Below are 23,687 nucleotides of genomic sequence, written 5' to 3' on the forward strand. Positions count from 1 at the left end.
AATATACTCAAGGCTCAAGGCACGTAGTTGGTCAAATAAACACTCTCTGGTCTATTGAAAAAAAATGTTTTTAAAAGGAGAAGTGTGCCTTCACTTGTAAGGCACATTTAGACTTCTCAGTCTTGCAGGTTTCACTTCCATATAAAATGAAATGATGCTATTCATCAGTGGTAGGAACAGGGCTCCTCAAGCAGCGCTGCTGAGATGCCCTCCTCCAGAGGCAGTTGGGATGTCAGTTATGGCAAAGGGAAGTGGAGACTCTCCGTAAAGACTTTCCATTCACTTACTGTTACACCTTACTGTTAGCTGGTACGATGCCGTCCAGGATGACCTGCCTCCACGTCTTACATGCTGGGCTGTAGGCATGAGCCACTGCGCAGTTCACAGCTAAACTTCACTAATGATAGCCTGTCAGACACTCAGCTATTGCTCTTGATGGTAACTTGATAGAAAAAGCAGACTTAGTCATTTGACCTTCTATCTGAAAGGATACTGTATGATATTAAGGAATATATACCTTTTGATATTTTTTTGTAAGGACCACTAAACCTAAAAGGGCATGTTTTTAAAATGAAGAAATGTGTGCCAACCCATTATTTAATACCAAATTTGAGTAATATCAGAATTTACCGATAAAAGAATGTTTTTGCCTTAAATTAGTACATTTCAATTTGTCACCCCTCAGGATCTGAAATATTCCAAGAAAAATCAAAGGCAGTTTTAAAAGAATGACCTTTAAGTAAAAATACAAAAATACAGTGTTGTATCTTTTAACCATGATTTACATATTCAGCAAATTTTAAATGTGAACCAGTCTCGTGTTATTTTAAGTACTCTGTGATTGTAACAAACACAGTTCACTTGACAGTGATATTTATGATGCTGACATCCTCGTAAGGCTTATCGGTTTTGGGATTGACTTTAACATTGGAAATCCTCTGCACCACCTCCATTCCTTTAGTCACTCGGCCAAACACAGTGTGCTTATTATCAAGCCAAGGCTATAATGGAGAAAAAAAAAAAGGAAAATGTTGGTAAACCCTAATTTATGAAATCACATCCATTGAGTGAACAAACATGAGAATTGAAATTTCAACACTTTATTTTAGTACATACTTTGACAATGAATACTCAGCTTTAAAAGTTATTTTCAGTTTATATGGAAAAGGCAAAAAGCCTTAAGTTATTCCATGGTATCCCTTGGTCTGCCCATCATAACAAAGTGCTACGGTCCCTTGTACATAAAGGCACAGTGCTTACAACACCTAGCATAAGTGCTGCCCTATTGTTAAAGAGTATTGTTTAAGAATTATTGAGAAGGCAAAACATTGGTGCACTTTTTCTTTTTAAATTTCAATCAGATTGTTCAGATCACTAGATGAGGCTATGATACAAAAATCTTAATTTCTGTATTATTTAGGCCAAAGGGAGTTGGAAGAGTGGTAAGTTACTTTAAATGGTTTGAAAATAAGCCTCCAGATGTTTTCCAAAGGAATGTCACCTGAAAAAGCGTGACAATCTAGAATGGTTTAAGAAGATTGTACTTTGGCATAATTTAGAGGTTGCATGGTGGCTTGGTTACTTAACAGATTTTTATCGACTGAAGTGTTTCCTCCTCATTACTAGGACTGGGAGCACCACCACCGAAAGCACTGTGAATGTTCCATTAGACCATGAGCCTAGCAGAGACTTATAAATCCTTTTCCTTTATTGTTTGCTGTGTAATTCAGTTTACACTGAGTACTTTTTCTGCTTTTGGAGAACTGTATACAGAATGATCTCTGTACCCTGACACTGCGTTTCCTCAAATCTGCACTGCAGCTGCCAGGCTGGTGCAGTGTGACTGAGTAATACAATTCCTGCCTAGAATGCCACTGAGTATGACTGACACTCAGTAAGAGACACAAAGTTGTGAAGATGCCATTTTAAAACTGGGAAATTACAATCTTAATTTCTCTAATCAAAGGATGAAGCTAGGCATGGTACCACACATCTGTAACCCCAGCACTTGACAGGCTGATGCTGAGGTGGGAGAACTGTAGGTTAAAGGCCAGTTTGGGCTTGCTTATATATATATGATTTTGTCTTTAAAAAAAAAAAAAAAAAAAGCACTCAAAATTCAAAGGATGAGGAAATTGGCCACAAGTGAAATCATTTGCTCCAAGTTGCAAAAAATGAGTGGCAGACAGTAGAAGAAACTCAAGTTCCCTGACATGAAACATTGTATTTCCTACTAGATAAAAACAGCATTTTCCAAATTCACCTGCTACATAGTTTAAATTTTCTATTAAATTTCTACATTCTTTTCGTCTTCCACTGGACAGATATAATAGTATAAGAAAAGAATAATGCAGATACCCTGTCAAACTCACATTCTCACATGATAAACCATTAATTTCATTTATAGACAATGTAATATACTCACTGTTGGCACTACCGTTATGAAGAACTGGGATCCGTTTGTATTTGATCCAGCATTGGCCATGCTGAGTGTGTAAGGTCTGTCATGTCGTAATGTTGAGTGGAATTCATCCTCAAATTCTCCTCCCCATATGCTTTCTCCCCCCATACCAGTGCCTGTTGGATCTCCTGTCTGAATCATGAAGCCCTGGTAACGAAGTATAAAAACAATACCTTATCTTTCTATATGTAATCTGGGTATACAAGTGCAGTTTTATCTCTGTATCAAGAGTACTTGGTAGTCAGTAAAATCTCCCAAATTCCTTAAATTATTGCACGACTCCATGAACCCCATAGTAAGTTTAGATGTTAGAATTGCTGAATCACGACTTACTCAATCACTGAAACAAGTGCAAGTATCTTATAATGCATTGCCTTTCCTGACAGTCCACAGAAAGAGGATTTATATAGGCTCTTGTGCCTTACACAATTGCTCTCATGCTTGTTCCTGTCCATTCCTCAAACACTCTGGCTTTCCTAGTGGACCATTTTCCTAACTTCCTCAGAACTTTAGTAACTGATTTTTCCTTTTGCCATTTCTGATCTACCAGTAACCAATCACTCTGTGTAATGCTGTACAAAGTTCTGGGACCAAGCTTGCTCTTCCTCAGGTTCTGAGGTCGCATGTGTCATTATTGCTCTTCTGTCTTCTAGATCTCTGCCTTATTTAGCTACTAGGTCAATATATATGTCTTGACACACTCTTCACATTCATGACCATACTCTCATTTGGCTTCTATCACCCATTTCTGTCTTGCCTTCTCATAACATGGTGTGTGTTAAGGCAGGAGTCACGAGACTTAGGTTCTGGTTATATAATAACATACTTTTGTTTAAGTCACAGGAGATGTATGATTTACCTTAATTATGCGGTGGAATGTATGCCCATTGTAATAGCCATTTCTGCTGTGAACACAGAAATTTTCTACAGTCTTGGGACACCTATAATATATTAAAAATACGAAATTACTCAAAAAATTTTTAAGTTCCATTTTCTAATGTTCTCAGGATCTTCTAAACACATCAGGATAGTCTTCCATAATCTGATCTCAGGATAAATGACAGTGGGAGATGCAGGTAGTGTGTTCTTATGTTCTGTCTCTACATGACTGCATATTTTGATGATAGTGACAATACCTTAATATACACACATGTAGCCAGGCATGGTGGTACAGGCCTTTAGAGGCAGGTGGAACTCTGTGAGTTTTAGGCCGGCCTGGTCTATAAAGCAAGTTCCAGGACTACACAGAGAAACTGTCTTGTCTCAAAAACAAAAACAAATGAAAAAAAAACCATACATGGTAATATTTATTTCTGAGAAAAGTATTTTTCTTATAAAAACAATGTTATAGCTCAGTTAATAATAGAAATGGCATCTTCTAAGTTTCATCAACTTTAAGTGATAATCATTCACTAAGATTGTGAATTTTAGTCTATTATTAATCTCATGAAATTATTTCATGATTTTTTCATTATCACACCATACCTCTCAGATCTGAGGCTAAAAGGGGGAATCAAGAGAATCTTGCCTCAAGTACTCAGTCAACAGATTCCACAGATTCAAAGATGAATATGAACCAAGCAGTTGAAAAGGACTGTTCAAAAATCTGATTAGTTCTTTACTTAGTACCAAATTCTTATATTCAAAATAAACACCTTTGATGAAGTTCTTATGCTGTTCATTCGGTTGCTGGAAGTCTTCTGTTTTGTGCAGTGCTGGTGACTGAGTAAGGGCCTTTCGCATGTTAGGACTGTCCTACCACTGGCAGCACTTTTAGAGACAGCATATTTTGTCCTTACAAGAGGCCTGCGTCTTACTGCCCACTGTGGGGATGCATCCCATATACAGCCACCAAACCTAGTCACTACTGTGGATGCCAAGAAGTGCATGCTGTCTCCCGAGAGGCTCTGCCAGAGCATGACAAATACAGAGGCAGATGCTTGCAGCCTTTTCAGACTGAGAATGGGGTCCCCATTGGAGGAGTTAGAGAAAAGACTGAAATTGCTGAAGGGGTTTGCAACCCCATAGGAACAACAATACCAACCAACCAGACCCCAAGAGCTCCCAGGGACTAAACCACCATCCCAAAAAAACATAAGGATGAACCCGTGGCTCCATCTGCACATGTAGCAGAGGATGGCCTTGTTGGGCACCAATGGGAGGAGAGGCCCTTGGTCCTGTCAAGGCTCAATGCCCCAATGTAGGAAAATGTCAGGGTGGGGAGGGGGAAGAGAGTGGGTGGGTGTGTGAGGGAGCACCCTCATAGAAGTGGGGGTGGGGGTGGTAGGTGGGGGTGGGTGGGATAGCGGGTTTCTGGAGGGAAAACTGGGAAACGGGATAACATTTAAAATATAAATAAAAATATGTAATTAAATGCAGTTATTAAAAAAATAAGAAATGAGGAATACATAATTAAACTTCTCTAACTTAAAGGTAAACAAACTGAGTTGCTTATCTCCTGGCATGAAGAATTCTGGATTGTCCCAAGATATTTCAAATACACAAAATACTAATAAATAAATTTTATATAACTGAAAATTATACCTTGCTTTATATTGCCTCAAGACTTATAATAAAGTTTTAAGCTACATTAGACATAAAAAAACAGCCAACCAAACAAACAAAAAAACCAAAAACTGATCTTTCTCTAGAAGAACTCTGGTATCAATGCTAACGATAAGGTTTTTTTTTTAATCTAAACAAATAAGTCAAAATTCGTAAAAGTAACAAAGTTACATTCCAAATGTACACACTGATATTCATGTAAGACAACAATAATTATACGTACTCAACAGGAAAAAGTTTGATGTGAATGTCTCCCATGCTTGTGTGAACAATGGCACTGTCGGAAACTCGTTTCGGCCCTTCAGCTTGAGTAGCTGCCATGACTTCTTCTTTAGAAGGTTTCTCATTAAAAACATCTCTGTCAGAATCTGCACTTTTCGTATCTTCTGGTTCTCGTTTGGTAAACTGAAGAAAGGAAATGTGAGCGGTTGAATTAAACAACTTACCAAGTAACAGACCTGGATTAACCTCAGAAACCAGAAAACTAAAAAGGAGCCCTGGGCTAGAGAGGGGCATGGTGGGATACAGGAGATACAAAAGGGGGAAATTAGGATAGGAGCTTTAATTGTGGAGAGTCAGAGAGGTCAATACCAACGGAGAGGAAAACTTTTTTATCCACCTAAAAATACATATAACACATAAAAGTATACATGTATGCATGCATAGTTTAAATGAAGTTATACAGTTTGGGCCTGCACTGCTACCCCCAAGAACTATAGACTAACAAAAAAATCTTAGTACCAGAAACAAGTTGTTGGTCACTGGAGTCCAAGAAACCACCCAAACAATACAGGTTATAGCCTTTGCCTATGGTTGCCTCTGGAGGTTGAAGGTAAGGCTTCATGTACTTTGGACACAGGCTGAGAATCTGAGCTAAGTCTGAGCTGAAAGCCTCCACCCTAAGGATGAGCTTTCATCATACTGGAAGGAGGAAAGCAACCAACAGACCTACCTTGCTGTGATACCTGGGACCTACAACAATAATCAGCATGGCATGATATCCCTAAGGGTGTAAGAGTGGCACATATCTTAGAGGAGTCAACAGCTGTCTAATTGCCCTTGAGGCCCACACAAGAGGACGGAATCATGTCCAGGACTGGAAGCCCAACTTCCTGGGGAGGTGGTCATGGATCTTACAGGAGAACCTTAAACCATCACTTTCCTAAACCAGCATAATTTCTAACTGTATTCTAAACACCTATCCTTATATCCACGGATAAGTATACCTGTCATTCCTTTTCAAAAAAACAAAACAAAACAAAACAAAACAAAAACACCTTCTCTTTGCAACAGATGGAAACCATTACAAAAAATCACCACCACCACCACCACAACAAAAAAATGCAGAAAGCAACTGATCACGTAGTGTCCAGCTCCAGTGAATACATCTGTACCTTGTACTCTTGTACCCAAGGCTGAGAGATCATGGAAGAGGGGGAAAGGGCAGTAAGATTGTTGAAACCAGAGGCCAGGGAATCTGCTGTAAGATTATGATTCTCAAAAATGATAGGGCAGCCTCACCCATGTCTTAAGAATATGGCTATATAATAAGATCTGAATGCTAATATGGCATAGGGAAGTCTCTCAGGTCCTCAACCTGAAAGAAGTGGAGCACCTAAGGATTCTGAAAGCAAGAGAAGTGGTTCTCCCCAGAGATGAGTCCTCTACTTGGTTATCTAATACCAACCAGCTCTGAAGTCATACACATGCGAGTAACACCAAAAGGACCAAGTAAACTGCACTTACACATTTATGCCTTTACGTACATGTGAAATATATATGTGCAACAATAACAAGGAGATCATTCATTTGAGGAGGAAGGAAGGGAGTAATGGGGCGGTTGGAAGGAGGGAAAAGAAGGGGGAAATAATGTAATTAAATTTTAATTAGAAAAAAAAAGCAATCCACATTGTAGGGATCATTTTCCAGCATAAGACAGTTAAATTATTCTCAAATGTGATACAGTTTCCTTTGGGTTGAAATTCTCTTGGTTACACACGTAACAAGGTAACTTGTACTTGTAGTAGTTTAGTCTTCTAGTCATAGCCAGAAACTTGGTACTTTTCACCAGCAGATGATCTGCAAGTAAAATCCATTTCTGTTATTTACTAATTATGTCACTTGGACAAAGGGAATTTTTTTTCATTTTCTCACTAATCAATAGGGATTTATAAATATACCATATATATATAAATTTATAATACTTTTATTTCATGATGTTGGATTTAAAACAAGGAACATAAAACTCATAAATGTTACTTCTTAGCATTGTTTAAGGATGCTGACATCTGATAACACTGAAAGAAAATTCATCATGTTCCCTAGATGAAACTGCTGAATAAAAATTCCTCGACTTCAAACCTTAAAAATGAGCATGTATACCTCAACTATCTACAGTAAACCAAGGAAAGAAAGCCAAATAATAACTTAAGAACTAAAATTTTTCATGAAATGGATAAAAACATTAGTATATATCAAGAATTATCTTTGATAATTTTAACTTCATTAGTAGGTAAATTATAGGTCAAAGTCAGATCAACTATTTTCATTTAGCATAATTAATGAGTTTTTAATTATAACTCTGGAAGTTATAAGAAAAATTATCATGTTAAAGATTTATCTATGTTAGGTTAAAGGCTTGACTGGGGCTGGAAAACTTGCTATGTCATAACTTTATCAATTATGTTAGCTTGACCTCTTCAGAGAGGCTTACAATCCAGAGACCTCAGATGAGTGAATGTGCACATCACAACCGGTCAGTCATTTGATTAAACTTCACGCACAATAGTGAAGCCACAGCAGTCTGTAATTACTAACGTTAGATCATTTGGAGGATGAAAGCAGTGTCTCAGATACACCCATTTCTCCAAACAAATTACTGCTTTATACCCCCAAAGCATGTTCCATACAGAGAGGCATTGGAAGAGCACAAGCTGGTGCTGATGGCTCAGTATTGACGTTCAAAGACTTTGAAGCTGGGCCCTTAAGTAGAAGTTGAAAGGAAACATGTGATTGGAACAAAGAATAGCTAAAAATAGTTAAAAAGAATAATTACTACAAATAGAATAAATCTAGTTAGTGTAGTAAATAAAAAGGAAAAAGGCTAAAGACATAGAAGTGATAAGTCAGTTACAGTCCTCTGAGAGTCCTACGTAGATCTGAGAAAGCTGACTGTAGTGTAAAAGATACAAGCTACGGCAGAGGACGCTGTACTGTACAGTCTGCCTGATGGATGTGACTGTTCATAAGGGATTCAGAAGACTGATTTTAGCCCAATCTTTGTATTCCCTTCCCAGTGCTAGGGTTTGACCCAGGGCTTTATGAATGCTGGGAAAGCAAATGATCACTGAGCAACAATCGCAACAAGGGGCAGCTCAGTTCTGCAGAGGAGGAAGAGATATTTCAGGAAATATAGTCCACTATAGCACTGTTCAGTGAATGAAAAGTCAAGGAAATACACAAATGTATTCTACATGCCCATAGATACACACACATGTATAAACTCTAAAGAGAAAGAAATGTGTAAGTTCTGGGAAATTTTGTTCAAGTGAAAAGTTGAAAAGTACAACATTTACAAATCAAAAGTAAATATACTTATGAACATAATTATTAGTTTCTGATCATTTTACCACAAACAGTAATAGAAGCCAGATGGGAAAAATTTTAAGCATAATGGGAAACACTGCAGAGAGATTTAGAAATCAATTCTTAGTTTAAAATTCCATAATATTAATGTTTAGGCTGGTGTTTTAGGTGTTTAGGAAGTCTGCTCCATTGCCAACGTTCTCTAAGAAAATAACACTCCCAGCAAGGCTGGAAAAAGCACTTCCGCAAGGGCCGTCTCCAGGAACATCACGTACCATATAAAACCGATTCTTCTTGAAAGACGTACAGACTATGGTTGGGTCAGCTTGAATGTTCTGGAGAACAGGGTTTTCCGAAGCTTTCATCTCTATGGTAGCTGCAGCTCGATGCTTTTTGGCTATTCCCTGAAACAAAGCCAGTTGCATCACTCGAATGTTCTCTTGCTTGCCTAAAATCCGCACACACCTGAAACATACAAATAAACTTACTCTAATACAATTGCCAGAATTAGCCTGAGAAAAGAGCTCAGTGGACAAACTGACTTGTGAGTCTGAGGAGTAGAATTTGGATGCTTAGTAGCCACATAAGATCCAGGCAGATCCCAGTGCTTTTGACAGGCTCCACAGGGCAAACTGGCTAGCTAGAGGAGGCTAAAATGAACATGAGTTTCTGATCACTTGCATACACATGCAGACACACCTCTACAAACACACTTGAACCATACAAACATGCAAGGCAAAAAGACCCAGAAAGAATTCCAATTGTGACAGCTTGAAAAGTAGAAATCCCCATCCGGGATCAGGGATTTGGTTCAGTGTGTAAGGGCAAGTGCTGCTGTACCTGACACCATGAGCTCCATCGCCAAGAACCACAGGGTAGCCTAAGTGAGCTGGATCCGCTAAGCTGTCTGACTTTCATGCATGCATTGTGGCACGGGCTCCCCTACCACAAATAAATAATGTAAAAATTTAAGTCATCTACCTGTTTTCCATATTCAATGGACTAATGAAAGTTATCCTAAATATATCTCTATCTAATCGCCCTCATAGTATTTTAAGTTGATAGGAGTTGTTAGGTTAAAAAAAATCCAATCATGAGGAAAACAAAAAGCTACAGACTGGAATACCTGAGTATATCTGAAAAAGAACCATTACGTATCACATACAAAGGATTCTTAAAACCAACAATAAAGGCAACCAGCCAAGTGAAAATGGCTTCAGAGACCTTAAATACCTCAGCAAAGATATACAAATGACAAGTGGGTACATGAAAGATGTTCCGTATCAGACCAGGTGGACATGCAAACGAGAAGTTGAATATACTGGAAAGGCTCAAACCCAGCACAATGATGGGTACCAGATGCTTGGAGTAACAAGAATTTATTATCCATTGCTGGTGGGAATGCAAAAGGTAGTACTTTGGAAGACAATACAATGGCTTCTTATAAAAACATACTGGGACCATAGCATCCAGCAATTCAGCTCAGGTTTAGAACAGCTTTACTTAATATAAATGCCAAAACTTGGAAGAAACCAAGATGTCCCTTATTAGCTTGCAAAACAGACGATTAAATTGTTTGTAAAGACAATGGAATATTACTTAGGTTTTAAAAATTGAGCTATCAGGATATAGAAGATATAGAAGAATTTCAACTGCTATTCCCTGAAGGAAATGAAAAGGCTAAATGCTGACCGACTGTTACATGGTGCTCTGGAAGCAGAAACAGTAGGAGAGAAGAACAGTAGTGGTAGCTGAGCATGGGGCTCATGCCTGTGTGTAATCCTAGCTACAGCAAGAGCGTGTTTTACAACAGTAGTAACACTAGTGAACAGTTAGATTAGCTGTACTTTGTAGGCATTCCAGAAGTTACACTTGAAGCAGAGGCTTTCTGACTGGTAATCCAGTGATGGGCACACTGCACTTCACGTTTGTCCAAACATAATGTGTAATACTTGGTGGAGTCTTAGTGCAAACAGTGGGTAGGTTAGGTGATGTGATCTATCAAACAGTGGGTAGGTTAGGTGATGTGATCTATCAAACAGTGAGTAGGTTAGGTGATGTGATCTATCAAACAGTGGGTAGGTTAGGTGATGTGATCTGTCAAACAGTGGGTAGGTTAGGTGATGTGATCTATCAAACAGTGGGTAGGTTAGGTGATGTGATCTATCAAACAGTGGGTAGGTTAGGTGATGTGATCTATCAAACAGTGGGTAGGTTAGGTGATGTGATCTATCAAACAGTGGGTAGGTTAGGTGATGTGATCTATCAAACAGTGGGTAGGTTAGGTGATGTGATCTATCAAACAGTGAGTAGGTTAGGTGATGTGATCTATCAAACAGTGGGTAGGTTAGGTGATGTGATCTATCAAACAGTGGGTAGGTTAGGTGATGTGATCTATCAAACAGTGGGTAGGTTAGGTGATGTGATCTATCAAACAGTGGGTAGGTTAAGTGATGTGATCTATCAAACAGTGGGTAGGTTAGGTGATGTGATCTATCAAACAGTGGGTAGGTTTCAGGTGATGTGATCTATCACATTTAGGTTTCTGTTACCTTGGCTGGAGCTGTAATAGCGGTCAGAGAATATATGGGAAAACTGTTTCTTCCCTATTTTGTTGTGAGCCTACAACTGCTTTAAAAGTTCTTTTAAAGATAAAAGATGTTGGGGCTGGGAAGATGGCTTAGTGAGTAAAAGGCCTGAATTCAGATTCCTAACACCCACAGCCATGTAAGCACAAATCTGCAACTCTTTAAGAGGGGAGAGGAGGAAAGGCAGAGGCAAAGGCAGAGGCAGGCAGATCGTTGGAGCCACTGGCTAGCAAGTCTAGCCAAAATAGGTGAACTTCGAGTTCAGCAAGAGACACTGTTTCAAAAAAATGAGGTGGAGAGCAGAAAAGACAAATAACTTGATTTTTGGCACATTCGCACACTCAAATAAAGCAGACCCGAATCACTCATTAATACAATTATCCCTCTGTACCCATAGGTTCTATAGCTTAGATTCAAACTTCAGACTAAAATATTTTTTATTAAATCATCTATACTCAACATGTATATAATTTTTCCTTGTCATTATTCCATAACCAATATAGTACATGTATTTAAAAAACATTTATAGTAGGAATTACAAATAGTCTACATGTGATTTATGTACAGTAGCACATGCATTTTATATGAGAGACTACTTGAATATCCGTAAAATTTGAAATCACAAGGTACCCCCGTAATACCCCATGCACACCAAAAGTTGAGGGTAAAGTTTTAAGCTGTTCCTATCATTATAACTCTTTTACAAGCTTTCAATGTTTTTATGTTACTAAGAACTACCAGATAAATTTATTTATATGGAGGAATGTACAGAACAAGAATTTTTCAAAATACTCTCGAAGTTCTTTTTCTTACGCTCAGATATAGTTCTGATTGTAGATACTCTGTATTAACACCAAATGGGGATCTGCACAAAAGACTCACCGTGGTTTTATGCACTTTAGCCCTGCCTTTATGTCTAGCAGGATGTGATGCTGAATGCTGTGGTTAAAATATTTGGCAACATTTAACAGGAGACTAGCTAATTTAAATCAATAAGCAAAATACAGACTGAACCTTGTCTTTCTTTTAAAAAAATAAAAAGGAGAAAAAAAAGAAAACCTGCCCCTCCCCCCAGCTTTGAAAGAATGCATACCTTCTTTCCATTTATTTTATAAACACAAGTGGGAACTTTTTACATAAGATTTACAAACAACTGAGAGACCACAGAAAGATCCAGTCAAAACATTTGGTTAAGTTTAGGCTTTTGGGTCCTTCCCACTTTCTCTGGAACAAACAAGACTCTCATTGTTCCCCTGATGGAGGAATGGTCCCCAATAACCGCATTTAAAATACACAAATCATGGTAAAACTTACCGATTTGTTTCTACATTTATTACTTTAATGCCCAGCATTGTTCCATAGAGCACGAAGTGTCCGGTTTCATCAAAAACGATATTAATTAATCTTACAGCATCCACTTTCTCCAGCTCACGTTCTACAGCCATTCGTCGGCCAAATTCCATGTCTGGTAGCTGTTGCCTCATCTGCTGCAGTTCAGTAAACATCTAGAAAATACACTAAGCATTAACAAAGTAACTACATAATACATACTCACACCTGCATGGATAAATTAAGACTGAGCACTGAATAACACTAGAACACACTGAGGACCAATAAGAATTTGTATATTCATATAACTTTAGAGGCATTCTAAACCCTATAAACAGGAAGTTAAGAAGACACTGTTTACTTCAATCACACATGGTTCAAGCCCACTGTGGGTTGTTCCTGGCTGTAGGAATCCCTCAGTCTAAAGTCTGGGCAGCAGCACTGAGCTCTATGGTAGCCTGGCTACACAGTGAGTGTAGCCTAGCCTGACCCAGACTATGAATCCAAGTCTCAAACAAAACAACATACATATAACAACTGTTTTTCAGGAATGTGTAGCTAATTTGAGGGTTAAGTGCTTAAGGTCCTGAGTTTGATCCCCATCACCCTCCTATCCCCCAAACACATCATACTAATAATTAACACACTAAGCCAGTTAACTTCTATAACTAATGCTTTCTTTACAAAAATGAAACGCTTGCCCTTTAGAAGCCTCAGAGTAGCACTTTCAATGAAATACAATACGATTCACGCACATAATTAAAATTTTAGTAGGTACATTATATAAAGTAAATAAGTTGAAATTTATTTTATTCATCTTAGCATACATAAAATATTATCATTTCTGTAAGTTAATAAACATAAAAAGGACGTTTTCATATCACTGCTTTGGAGTGCTGTAAGCACGGTACTTTCCGTTCATCTCTCTTTAGTCTAGATATGGCAGCTGGACCTGCTAGTCAATATGCAGTTTCAGCATTTGGGGCGATGAGGCAGAATAGCCTGGGCTACACAGGCAGTTCCAGGCCAGCTGGAAGTCCTTTCCTCGCCGCCCACAAACAAGTGAGCAAACAGATGAAGTGAGTCACATGAACAGTAGCTATTCATGACGGGCGATGGAGCCACACAGAGTGAAGTCCTGTATAAGGATCATGGAAAGAATACATGGCAAATACTCAACTTTGTTGAATAACTTTTCCAAAAAGTTATTTATGTGTGTATGTGTGTCTGTGTATGTATGTGGGTGCCTGTGGAAAAGAGAAAGTAACATCTCTTCAAACTGGAGACACAGATAAACTGTCTAACACTGCACACAGGAACACTAAAGCGTTCTTGACCACTGGGCAATTGCTCCAGACCCCCGATGAGCATCTTGCTATATCAAGATTAGGACATCAGAAACTGTTTCAAGTTATTTTGATAGGAGCAGTTGATTAATATTAGATGGATGTGTTTAGAAAACAATGATTTTTAGGGGAATCCTTTATAGCTTGGAAATTTGGTTTACTTTTGATATTTAATGCATTCGTGTGGGTTACATCACGAATACTTTGAATTAGTACTCTAAGAACCTTACAGAAAATAGGATCTCGTTATTCAGCATTTCATACATATAAAACAACTTTATTATGGATGATAGTAAGGTAGACTTATATCCCATTTACTTATATATGTTTCATATTTATGTTAACTATAAAATCTCAACTTTTTCTAGACAAAGGAAGAAAAATATGCAGAGCCATGAAACAAGAGGTATCTTAACAAGAGTTTGCGTTGTGAATGTATGTCTTACCGTTTAGCTTTTATGTCTTTAGGTACTGCTTATTTATGTGCCCAAAATTACCTAGAATGCTGGACTAGTTTTTCGTAGTGGGAGATTCAAGATTAAGTTCTACAGACAGTCATCTACCATATACACACTCATAAATGACCAATTTGGTAAACGCCTCCATAGAATCTTTTTACAATACTGTGGTAGCAAAGCTTTGTCTCTGTGGTAAACAACTGCACTGACACATGCAGTGGTCCTGTTTATCCCAGCTAATAATACTAACAGATAAGACCTCACACTCAATTTCTGTTCTGCTAGACTAGCTAAATAGTCTTAAGTCACTGCAGTTTTTCCACTCATGCAGGCAGCCATCTCCCATATACAAAACAAGCACCTGTGGAACATAGGATTAAGTTATTACTACTTTCTATACACACATTTATACTTATGCTTGATACTGCAAACGATCAGTTTAACTGACACTTGGTTTTCTTTTGCCAAATTCTCTCTGAATCTCAACTTCTATCATAGCTTTAATCCTGATCTCCTCTTGTCGTATCAGTCCTATCATCTCAACAAATGCTGAGAACAATAATGAAGAAATATCACATGAGCAGAGTAGGAAAGAGCATCAAGGCAAGGTTAAAGACAACTGAATAGTATCTTTGCTATCTGTGATATGAGAAAATAACCATCAATATGCGTTATGTAGAAAAATAACCTTTATGAAGTAGCAAAACATAAGACTATTAGGAAAGCAAAATCTGATTTAATTGTACTTACACTTAACGATTCATCAAAGACCCTCATGAGTTTTCCAGTTAAAAACCTGAAAATTCTAACTTTTCTGTCTGATCCAATGGTTGCTATTTTCTTCCCATCAGGTGAAAAGCATATGCTGGTTGGATACGCCTTACACTTGGCAAATTCATATAAATCTGTGTCCGTTTTATACTCCCAGTTCACAGTTTTAGGGAATTTATATTCATGCGGTGGTCCAGTCCAGTACTCAATCATTCCAGATTTGTCAGAAGACACCACTGCTTTGTAAACTGGGTTTAGTCTTATCTGAGTAAGAGGGGATACATGGAGTTTGTCAAAAATATGAAGTGGCTGGTTATCTCCTCGACCATCATAAATGAAAATTTTTCCTGTACTCTTCTCAGAAGCAGCAACTGAAGAGATGGCATCTCCTGGGCAGTATATCCACTCACATTGTCCAGGAAAATAGCTAAAGCCGGTGTAAAGTGAGAAGGAGAATAAGGAAGGTCAATGCAATAAGCATCCCCCTCCAGCCCACCATTAATCAGTTTGGGATTCTTTGCTTAAATGACAAAGACAGGGGAGGGAACTACTTAGAATAGCAACTAACTTTCTTTTTACTCCTTTCTCTTGCAGTACTAGGAATACAATACAGGGCCTTTGCATACTGAGTGCTCCCCCCACCCGAGCTATAGCCTAGTCCTTAATTCCCTCTTCCTACAGTCATCAGTGTAACAACACCACCTATGATGACACCATCCCACAACAGGAGAAATGCATACTTGTTTCCCTTCAGTAGTTAGGAAACTTAACCATATCTGGGCCGTAGGGTATTCTAAGGCATTGGGTGTCTACAAACAGTTAATATGTATACCTTTTTAACAGGTTACCATGTAATAGTATACTTTATAAATCCATGCTTGGGACATTTATAATCAAAACAGATTCTGACTGTGCTCAAAAGAAAACTATTGCCTTACCTCGATATTAAAATTGTAAGCATTGAACATGTTCTATGACAAACAATGTGTAAAAACGAACTTGATGTATTTATTCTATAAACCAAACTTTTATTATATGTTGTTTCTGCAAAATAGTCAATTTAATGTTACAATGTTATACCAATCACCATGGTGCAGATGCTCAAAACCTTTCTTGAACTCTTCATTTGTAACTTCTATTGAGTATTCTCAAAGAGCTAATGTTCAATTATTTGTTATTTTCAAAAATAGCAAATGTCTGGGGAAACAAACTGGAGAATAAGAGAAGACCAAGTTAGGTAAATCTAACCAAATAGAGTTAACATTGGTTATCTTTTGTGGCTCATAAAATCTGAATAGAAAACATATTCCAAAGGTTAGATTTGATTTATAGACATAATACAGTCTATAGTAGGACTTTTTAGGTAGCTAAATCTTTCTAGATTTAGGACTAAATGAGCTAGTAAGGATGGGGGACCAATCTAATAAGTCCATGACCTTATCTGCCCCAACTCCTGTCTTCTTAACTAAACAAGGATATGCTAAGAAGCAGGAAGAGAGCTTCATAAGAAAGGGAACTGCTAGCAACGAACCTTGGATTTCCAGGACTCTAGAGCTGGGGGCAAAAGCTTGCTTTTTAAAGTTGCGTAGCTTAGGGTCTGTGGTTATGTCATTCAAGCACAGCAAGTTCCCAAACATTCTGATAGCAGTATGACTTTCGAGTTGACATTTATTTGGATATAGATAGTATATTATTTTTTAAAAAGTCATGCTTAAAACAGTGTGCAAGTCTTATTATTGTACTACTCAACCACATAATTTGAACATCAGTATCACTACAAAAATCAATAGCAAATTTTAAACTTATCTATAAACCAGATAAATACAGTTTGTATCTTCAAAGTAAGTATAATATAGCAAGGAAGTTATTCTGTCAGCAGTGCGGCATGATGGGCCTTCATCAATTTACTAGGTGGTATTAGCTAGATATGATGAATCTCTGTTGTGAAACTGTTTGGAAAATTTAAGGGGGATCTCTGAGTTTAAAGCCATCCTGATAAACAGAATGAGTTTCAGGATAGCCTGGGCTATCCAGAGAAACTCTATCTTGAAAAACAAACAAACAGAAAACTTGTGTCAATGAAAAGAGCAGAAGCCTCCAAATAATACAAGGATGTTCCTGACTTTTCCATGTAAATCCACAAATAGTAAGATAATATATTCTGTTTAAAAGTAGCCTGTGATATGATAAAGTTCAGTTTATACTTACTTTACTAAGTTACATACACATACACACACATACACACACATACACACGCATGCACACATACACAGACATGCATGCACAGACACACACACACACATACACACGCACGGGCACACACACATGTGCACACGCACATACACAGACACGCATGCAGACACAGACACACACACATACACACACACATATACACACATGCACGCAAGCACGCACGCACGCACACGCTGTGTAGAAACTTACCCAAGCTTCAGCATATTGATCATGTCAAAGTTTACCACATCAAACACCTTCATTGCTTTATCATCACCAACAGAACAGAACAATGCTCCCTCAGAGCTAACTGCAATGCTCTCGATGATGCCTAGTTTAAAAGAGAAAAGTAAAACCTTCTGGTAAATACAAAAAAATAAAGACCCATGACTCAAAGGAAAACAGCACAATATTTTAAAGGAAGTTTTAAACAGGACAGCTTAAACAGGAGCTACAAAAAATTATAAAACTCTTACCTAGGTGACTACGAAAATGTTTAACAAACTCAATTCCTTCTTCTATTTTTTTCCAAAATTTGACATGCCCATCATGACTGGCAGTGATAATAAAATCTGTTCTGTATACATAAAAAAATTTAAAGTTAATTTCCAAAACAGAGCTGAATAATGCCAAAGCCAACACTGACTGACAGCATTTGACTACTTCAGCTACAGGCTTTTTGTCTTTTTAAGACAAGCTTTCACTACATGGTATATACAGTATGAGCTAACTAGTGTTGAACCTGGGATCTCCTGCCTGCCCCTGTCTCTCTAGAGCTGGGTTTCTAGGCATATAAACCCACCACATCTAGTTTAGGTTTTTATTATTTTGATGTTGTTTTTAAATTTTCCTTACCAACAACTAATATGAACTCCAAGAGGTGGGTTCAGAATTGAAAAAGGACTTACTGTTAACCAAACAAATATGGAGCTGGGCCTGGTGGTACAAACCTAGCTACTCAGGAAGTTGAGGCAAGAAGGTTGCCTAGGACACAGAGGGGGTATGAAAGCCAGCTTTCACATGTAACAAGGGAGATCCCGTCTCAAAACAAAAACGAACAAACGAACAAACAAAAGAGAAATCTTCCCTGGAACCATTAGACTTTAGTATTTACTGCCAAAACTACCTTGACGACAGTCTTTTAAAGAGAAAATTTTCTACCTTTCAAAAGATTATAAATATCCAAACTACTTTCCTAACATAAATTTATTTCATATCTTATTCAATGTATTTTAAGAATCTAAAAGATTTAACAGATGTTTTTCTCTCACACATGTAAAAACTGAAACCATTTATTCAGCACAGTGCATATACACTAAGTATTTTATACCTACTAGTACTCTGACAACTACACTTATTCACACTACACCACATCATATATGGTGATAGCTTTAGATTTACTTAACCACAAAATCACAAAGACACACAGACACAGACTGACACACACAGGAAAAACCAAATAAACAAAAAACAAAAACAAAAATAAAAACCAACCAACCAAAACATAAGCAAAAACAACAACAACAACAACACAAATACCTTTTTGTTGAACTCTACAGCTTTGAGCTAGAAAAGCAATGCTAATATCTACAGGTGCTTTATACACTAACAAGTTGGAACTGCATTTGCTCAGAATTATCCTATTCTTAACATATGAAAGATTTATATCTCAAATGCAATTAGTTTTAAGAGATCAAGAGTAGACTCTTCTCCTGTTCTCCCCATTCCTATTTCTGTCCTATCTGAAAGCATTCAAGTTAGTATGGCCAATGTGCTCCTTTTAAAAATAGGAATTTGATGTTACTCTTGCTCACAGGTTCAAAACCCAAATAAGCTAGAATTTAGCTTCTCATTTTTTTCTTTAGTTTCTTCTGCCTCTTACTCTATCCCACAGTTTTCTCACCTATAAAATGAAAATTTTAAGACTTAAACTATTAAGATAAGTGAGATAATTAATGAAATATACCTCAGATAGAATCTATACATATCATGAGCCAAAAAAAAAAAAAAAAAAAAAAGATATCAGAGGACCATTTTTACTGTTACTACCATTCCAAATTTCCTATACATTCATTTTAAAGGTCCTCTGGTAACTCCAGATCTGAGTCACCATTATCTTCTCTATAAACGCCAAAGAGGCCAACTTATTATCATTCCTACCTTTATACACCTTTTTCGTAGGAAATCTCTACAACATGATTCAGCTATTACTGATTTTCATCACCAAATGAAAATCACACACACACACACACACACACACACACACACACACACACACACACACACACACACACAGAGAGAGTTCTATCTGACAGGATGTTTTCTTTTAAGTAAGAAAACATGCAGGGCTTTGTTCGGCTATTGCAGACCTTACAGAATTGAATCTATGAAATCCCCAAATTACTTCTGTAAATCCACTCATGATTAAGCTTTAGATTTTTTTTTTTTCTGGGAATGTATTCTGTGATATACTTGGGGCTGGAGAGGCAGCTCAGTAGTTAAGAGCACTGCCTGTTGTTTGCGAGGACCTGGGTTTAATTCCTGGCACCTACATGGCCGTTTACAAAGTAATGCTGATTTGGAGAGCTCTAAGGCACTCTTTTGGCTTCTGTAGGTACCAGGCATGCAGGAGGTGCAGAGACATGGAAACACCCATACACATAAGGTAAAATTAAAACAGTGAAAAAGAGAGTATGGTATACTTACTTGGTGCACACCACATGTGTGATAACATCTCGGTGCATGTAACTGCGCTCATACATGGATGCACTGGGGAGATTTTCAAGGTAGACTCTTTCAAACTCTAGAACTGGGGGAGGGGGTAAAAAGTTTTTTTTAATGAATGAAATTAGCATGATTATTTAGAATTTTCTAAATTTTTATATTATCTTCTAAACTTTAATTTTTCAATAAACATATGGGGTACAAAAATCAAATATTTGGTATACCACTTATGTTTTATTATTTCTGAAGTTACTATGACTGGTTCTCAGGTATTACAGGAATACTGTTTTATGTCTGTACCAGTGTGTGCCGGATGTGTACAGGCACCTGATGAGGCCAACAGAGGATGTTGAATCCATTTGAACTGGAAACACAGCTGGTTTATGAACTGTCTCATGTGGGTCCTGGTAATCAAACTTAGATCTTCTGGAAGATCAGCAAGTGCTTCTAACAATTGAGCTATATACCTCCAGCTCCTGTTTCAAAGCTTTTGATAATTATGAATGGTTCTGGTTTAATATGAATGTTCCAAGAAATTTAAAGCTTTATGAAAAAAACAATATAACCATATAGAAACCAGTATTAAGTGTTAATTTAACAAAAACAGACAGCTATTTGTACGACGTATGTTTAAAGATACTTTCCCTCTATTAAAGAGTCATTATAAGGAACTGAAACATGAAAACAAATGAAACAAATGTTTAGAGCTAAGAAAATCTGAGCACATCTAGTTGAGTGCCTTTCAGATAGTGTTCTAAGAATGTAACACCTGGAAAAACGGAAAATTGATGCACATCAGAAAAATCTTAATTTTATGATGAACCATGACTAGTAATGATACTAGTAAAATTAATTTTTAAAAAAGGTATGGTTTCCAAATAAAATGATCAAACAAACGTAAAAGTTGGCAAATTGAACATGACAAACTGTTAGGTTCTTGTTACTGCTATATGGTACACTCAAAATTATGTACAGTAAACTGCTTTTCCAGGAATCTTTTGGAGTAACAGAATCTCCATTCTTATGTGTGCCTACTAACAATTTCTTAAATTGCCTTTTTTGGGTTCTTGTGGTGTATATTAAGGGGTAGGACTAGTGTTTTGTGATAATTAAAAATATATTCTTAAAAAGTTTCCTTTCTTTCCTTCTTTAGTTCTCAGCTTGGAGCAATTACAGCATTAATTCTAGGAACTCAGGACAATGAAAATGAGGGCCATACACTAGTTATGTTAGGGCAGGAGGAACATTTGGAGCTTACACCAGTCTTGGGCTGCTAATTTTGGCACTTTCATAAAAGTGATACTCCGTTCCCTTTCTAATGCTGTTGTTTGTTGGAATTCTCTGTAATAAATGTTATCCTATCTGTTCCAGATTGCTTTTGTTGTCGAATTCATTTGGATATATTCAAGGAACATGCGCACAAAGAAGGGAAAGACATAATTATTTTCCCTAAGAAACAGTTTATTTTAAGACCGGCAAGATGGCTCAGAGTAAGGATGACTGCCTCTGGCAATCTGAGCTCCATCCTTGGAAGCCACATAAAGGGAGATGCAGAAAACCAACTATGCGAGGTTGTCCTCTGCCCTCCACTCTTGTACCACGTAACGTGTTCCCGCATCTCTGGTCCCACCAACACGAAATAAAATAGACAGCTTAATTCAGGCCAGACAGAAGGCTCAGAGCTCAAGAGTACTGGCTGCTCTTCCCTCTGAAGCTCTAGTTCCAGTGATGCTCCTTGGGCACCAGACACTCGCACGGCATACATGTAGGCAAAACACCCCCTACACATAAAATAATAGTGATAATAATAATAATAAGTGTTTTCAAAAATGGCTTAATGTATTGTCAAACAACCATATCACTGTGAAAGTGTACACACAAACATTTGTCATTTTAGATAAGGTTTTATATAATATTTTTGTAACAATTCTTTTGTATGTAGTTTCAGACCCCCCCCCCCCAACTCATACATCATTGGCTGGCTTAAAAAAAAGAAAAATCTGGCTAAAGGTAAAGATTTTTCACGACAGACCTATTTCTGTCCCAACTGTATTGTTTATAAGACACTTGTTTCCTCTGTCAACATTTCAATATTTGGGTTTTAAAAAAGTTTTTGTTTTTCCTTTCTGTGTTATCCCCATTCCTTCCATTTAAGCAGTACTTGTAGTAATATTTAAATGAAATAATAACAACGCAAATGTTATAAAATGTTCATTAAATCTGTATGCAAAACACTGTATCAAGGGCTGTAACAGAAAGTGCATGATCCTTGCTCTTACACTCTTAGTTTAGTAGTGTTCAGAAAGTCACAAGAATAAATACACAACTGCAAAAAGTAGTAAGTGCCGTGAAGGCAAAAGCAGGATTGGGCAGAAAAAATAAGGCGCTAACTATAAGGGTGTCATTATACAACGTTCAAAAGCACTGCACCTAAAACCTAGACCTGTTAAAAAGCTAGCATGGTTAAATGAGGGAAATTATTCCAGTATTCATTGTATCTGGACAGGAGAGTAGAGGTGGAGCCCATGCTCAAGGAAAGGTAGGGTTTTGAGAATGGACAGAATTAGGAGTCCTGCTTGAGGAATTAAAAGAGACACAAAAAGCCTCATAATCCATGGGGCTTTGTTCTGAAAACGAAAGGCTTTAAGTAGTAGTTTCACAGTCAGAACTGAGCTTTCGCGCGCGCGCGCGCGCACACACACACACACACCCCTAAGATATTTACGAAAAAGTTCTTAGAAAAGCCCTTAAAGCAGTAAAAGCTATCTCTTTATCAACCTTTAAAATATAAAATCTTGTTATTATCCCATGTTAGTGGCAAAACATTTCTATTTTGTCTCGAGAATGGCTTCAAAACCAGCCTAGCTTAAGCAACTTTCCCTGAGTTTGACAATTCATTACTAGATGAGTCGGGGTTAAAAATTTAAGTCTTTATGATTCCGAGAGCTCTTTTCCACACCTGTTAAATCAATATTAGGAACTGCAGCTTCACATGGCAGCTATGAGGTCAGTTAAAGAATCCAAACACAGAAATACAGACAAGTACTCGTTTGTAGCATCTCTAATAATCAGGGATCAACAGTGTTACACTTTTGGAAAAACACGCCATACTAACATCAATTCACAATTTAGGGAGGAAATACAGTAAAGAGGAGTAAAGACTGTCCGTTCTAAGTGCACAAACTCACAATCTCCCGCTTGCGGGCGTGCTTGAAACCAACCCTCCCACTTGGACAGAGAAGCCAGCCGTCCAGCTTGCTCGCGGGCTCTCCGCAGCTACCTTTCCTCTTCTTGGCCAGTGTTGCTTCCACCGGTAAAGGCCCGACCCAGCGCTCTTCATTCTCATCATCATTTTCTTCTCTCCCCTCCACTGCCAGTGCCGGTTCTCGCTCGCTTAGTTCCGTTTTTTCTGATCCCTCTGGGTCCCGGCGTCTTCTTCTCCTCAGCTGCGAATCGCTACCAATCTCTGCCGCCATGCTGTCTGATACGTCAGAACAGATGCGACAACCGAGTGAACTCTGTTTCCCGATCTGCGGCGCAGTATTTTGTTGTCACGGCTGGGCGCATATTCTGATTTGCTACGGTGGGCCCCGCCGATCCAATCAGCAACCAGCGCGCGTAGACAACG

General features: G+C 37.8%; 1 protein-coding gene across 4 annotated transcripts; it reads right to left on the reverse strand.

Moving 5' to 3' along the window:
• Positions 1 to 483: 483 nt before the first annotated feature.
• On the reverse strand, positions 484 to 23,673 carry Ppwd1 (peptidylprolyl isomerase domain and WD repeat containing 1). Of its 4 annotated transcripts, XM_087617993.1 has the most exons (13): positions 23,340 to 23,501; positions 21,305 to 21,332; positions 20,477 to 20,482; positions 20,042 to 20,144; positions 17,812 to 17,912; positions 17,546 to 17,666; positions 15,083 to 15,530; positions 12,514 to 12,704; positions 8,887 to 9,076; positions 5,250 to 5,431; positions 3,321 to 3,402; positions 2,426 to 2,608; positions 719 to 1,001 (listed from the first exon to the last, which is right to left on the reverse strand). In XM_087617993.1, the coding sequence occupies exons 1-13, from the start codon at positions 23,409 to 23,411 to the stop codon at positions 858 to 860; spliced, it is 1,851 nt and encodes a 616-aa protein (XP_087474119.1). In that variant the 5' UTR covers positions 23,412 to 23,501; the 3' UTR covers positions 719 to 857.
• Between the last annotated feature and the right edge of the window lie 14 nt (positions 23,674 to 23,687).

This window comes from Rattus norvegicus, chromosome 2 (assembly GCF_021556685.1).
Source record: "Rattus norvegicus strain SHRSP/BbbUtx chromosome 2, alternate assembly SHRSP_T2T, whole genome shotgun sequence".
Lineage (NCBI taxonomy): Eukaryota > Metazoa > Chordata > Mammalia > Rodentia > Muridae > Rattus > Rattus norvegicus.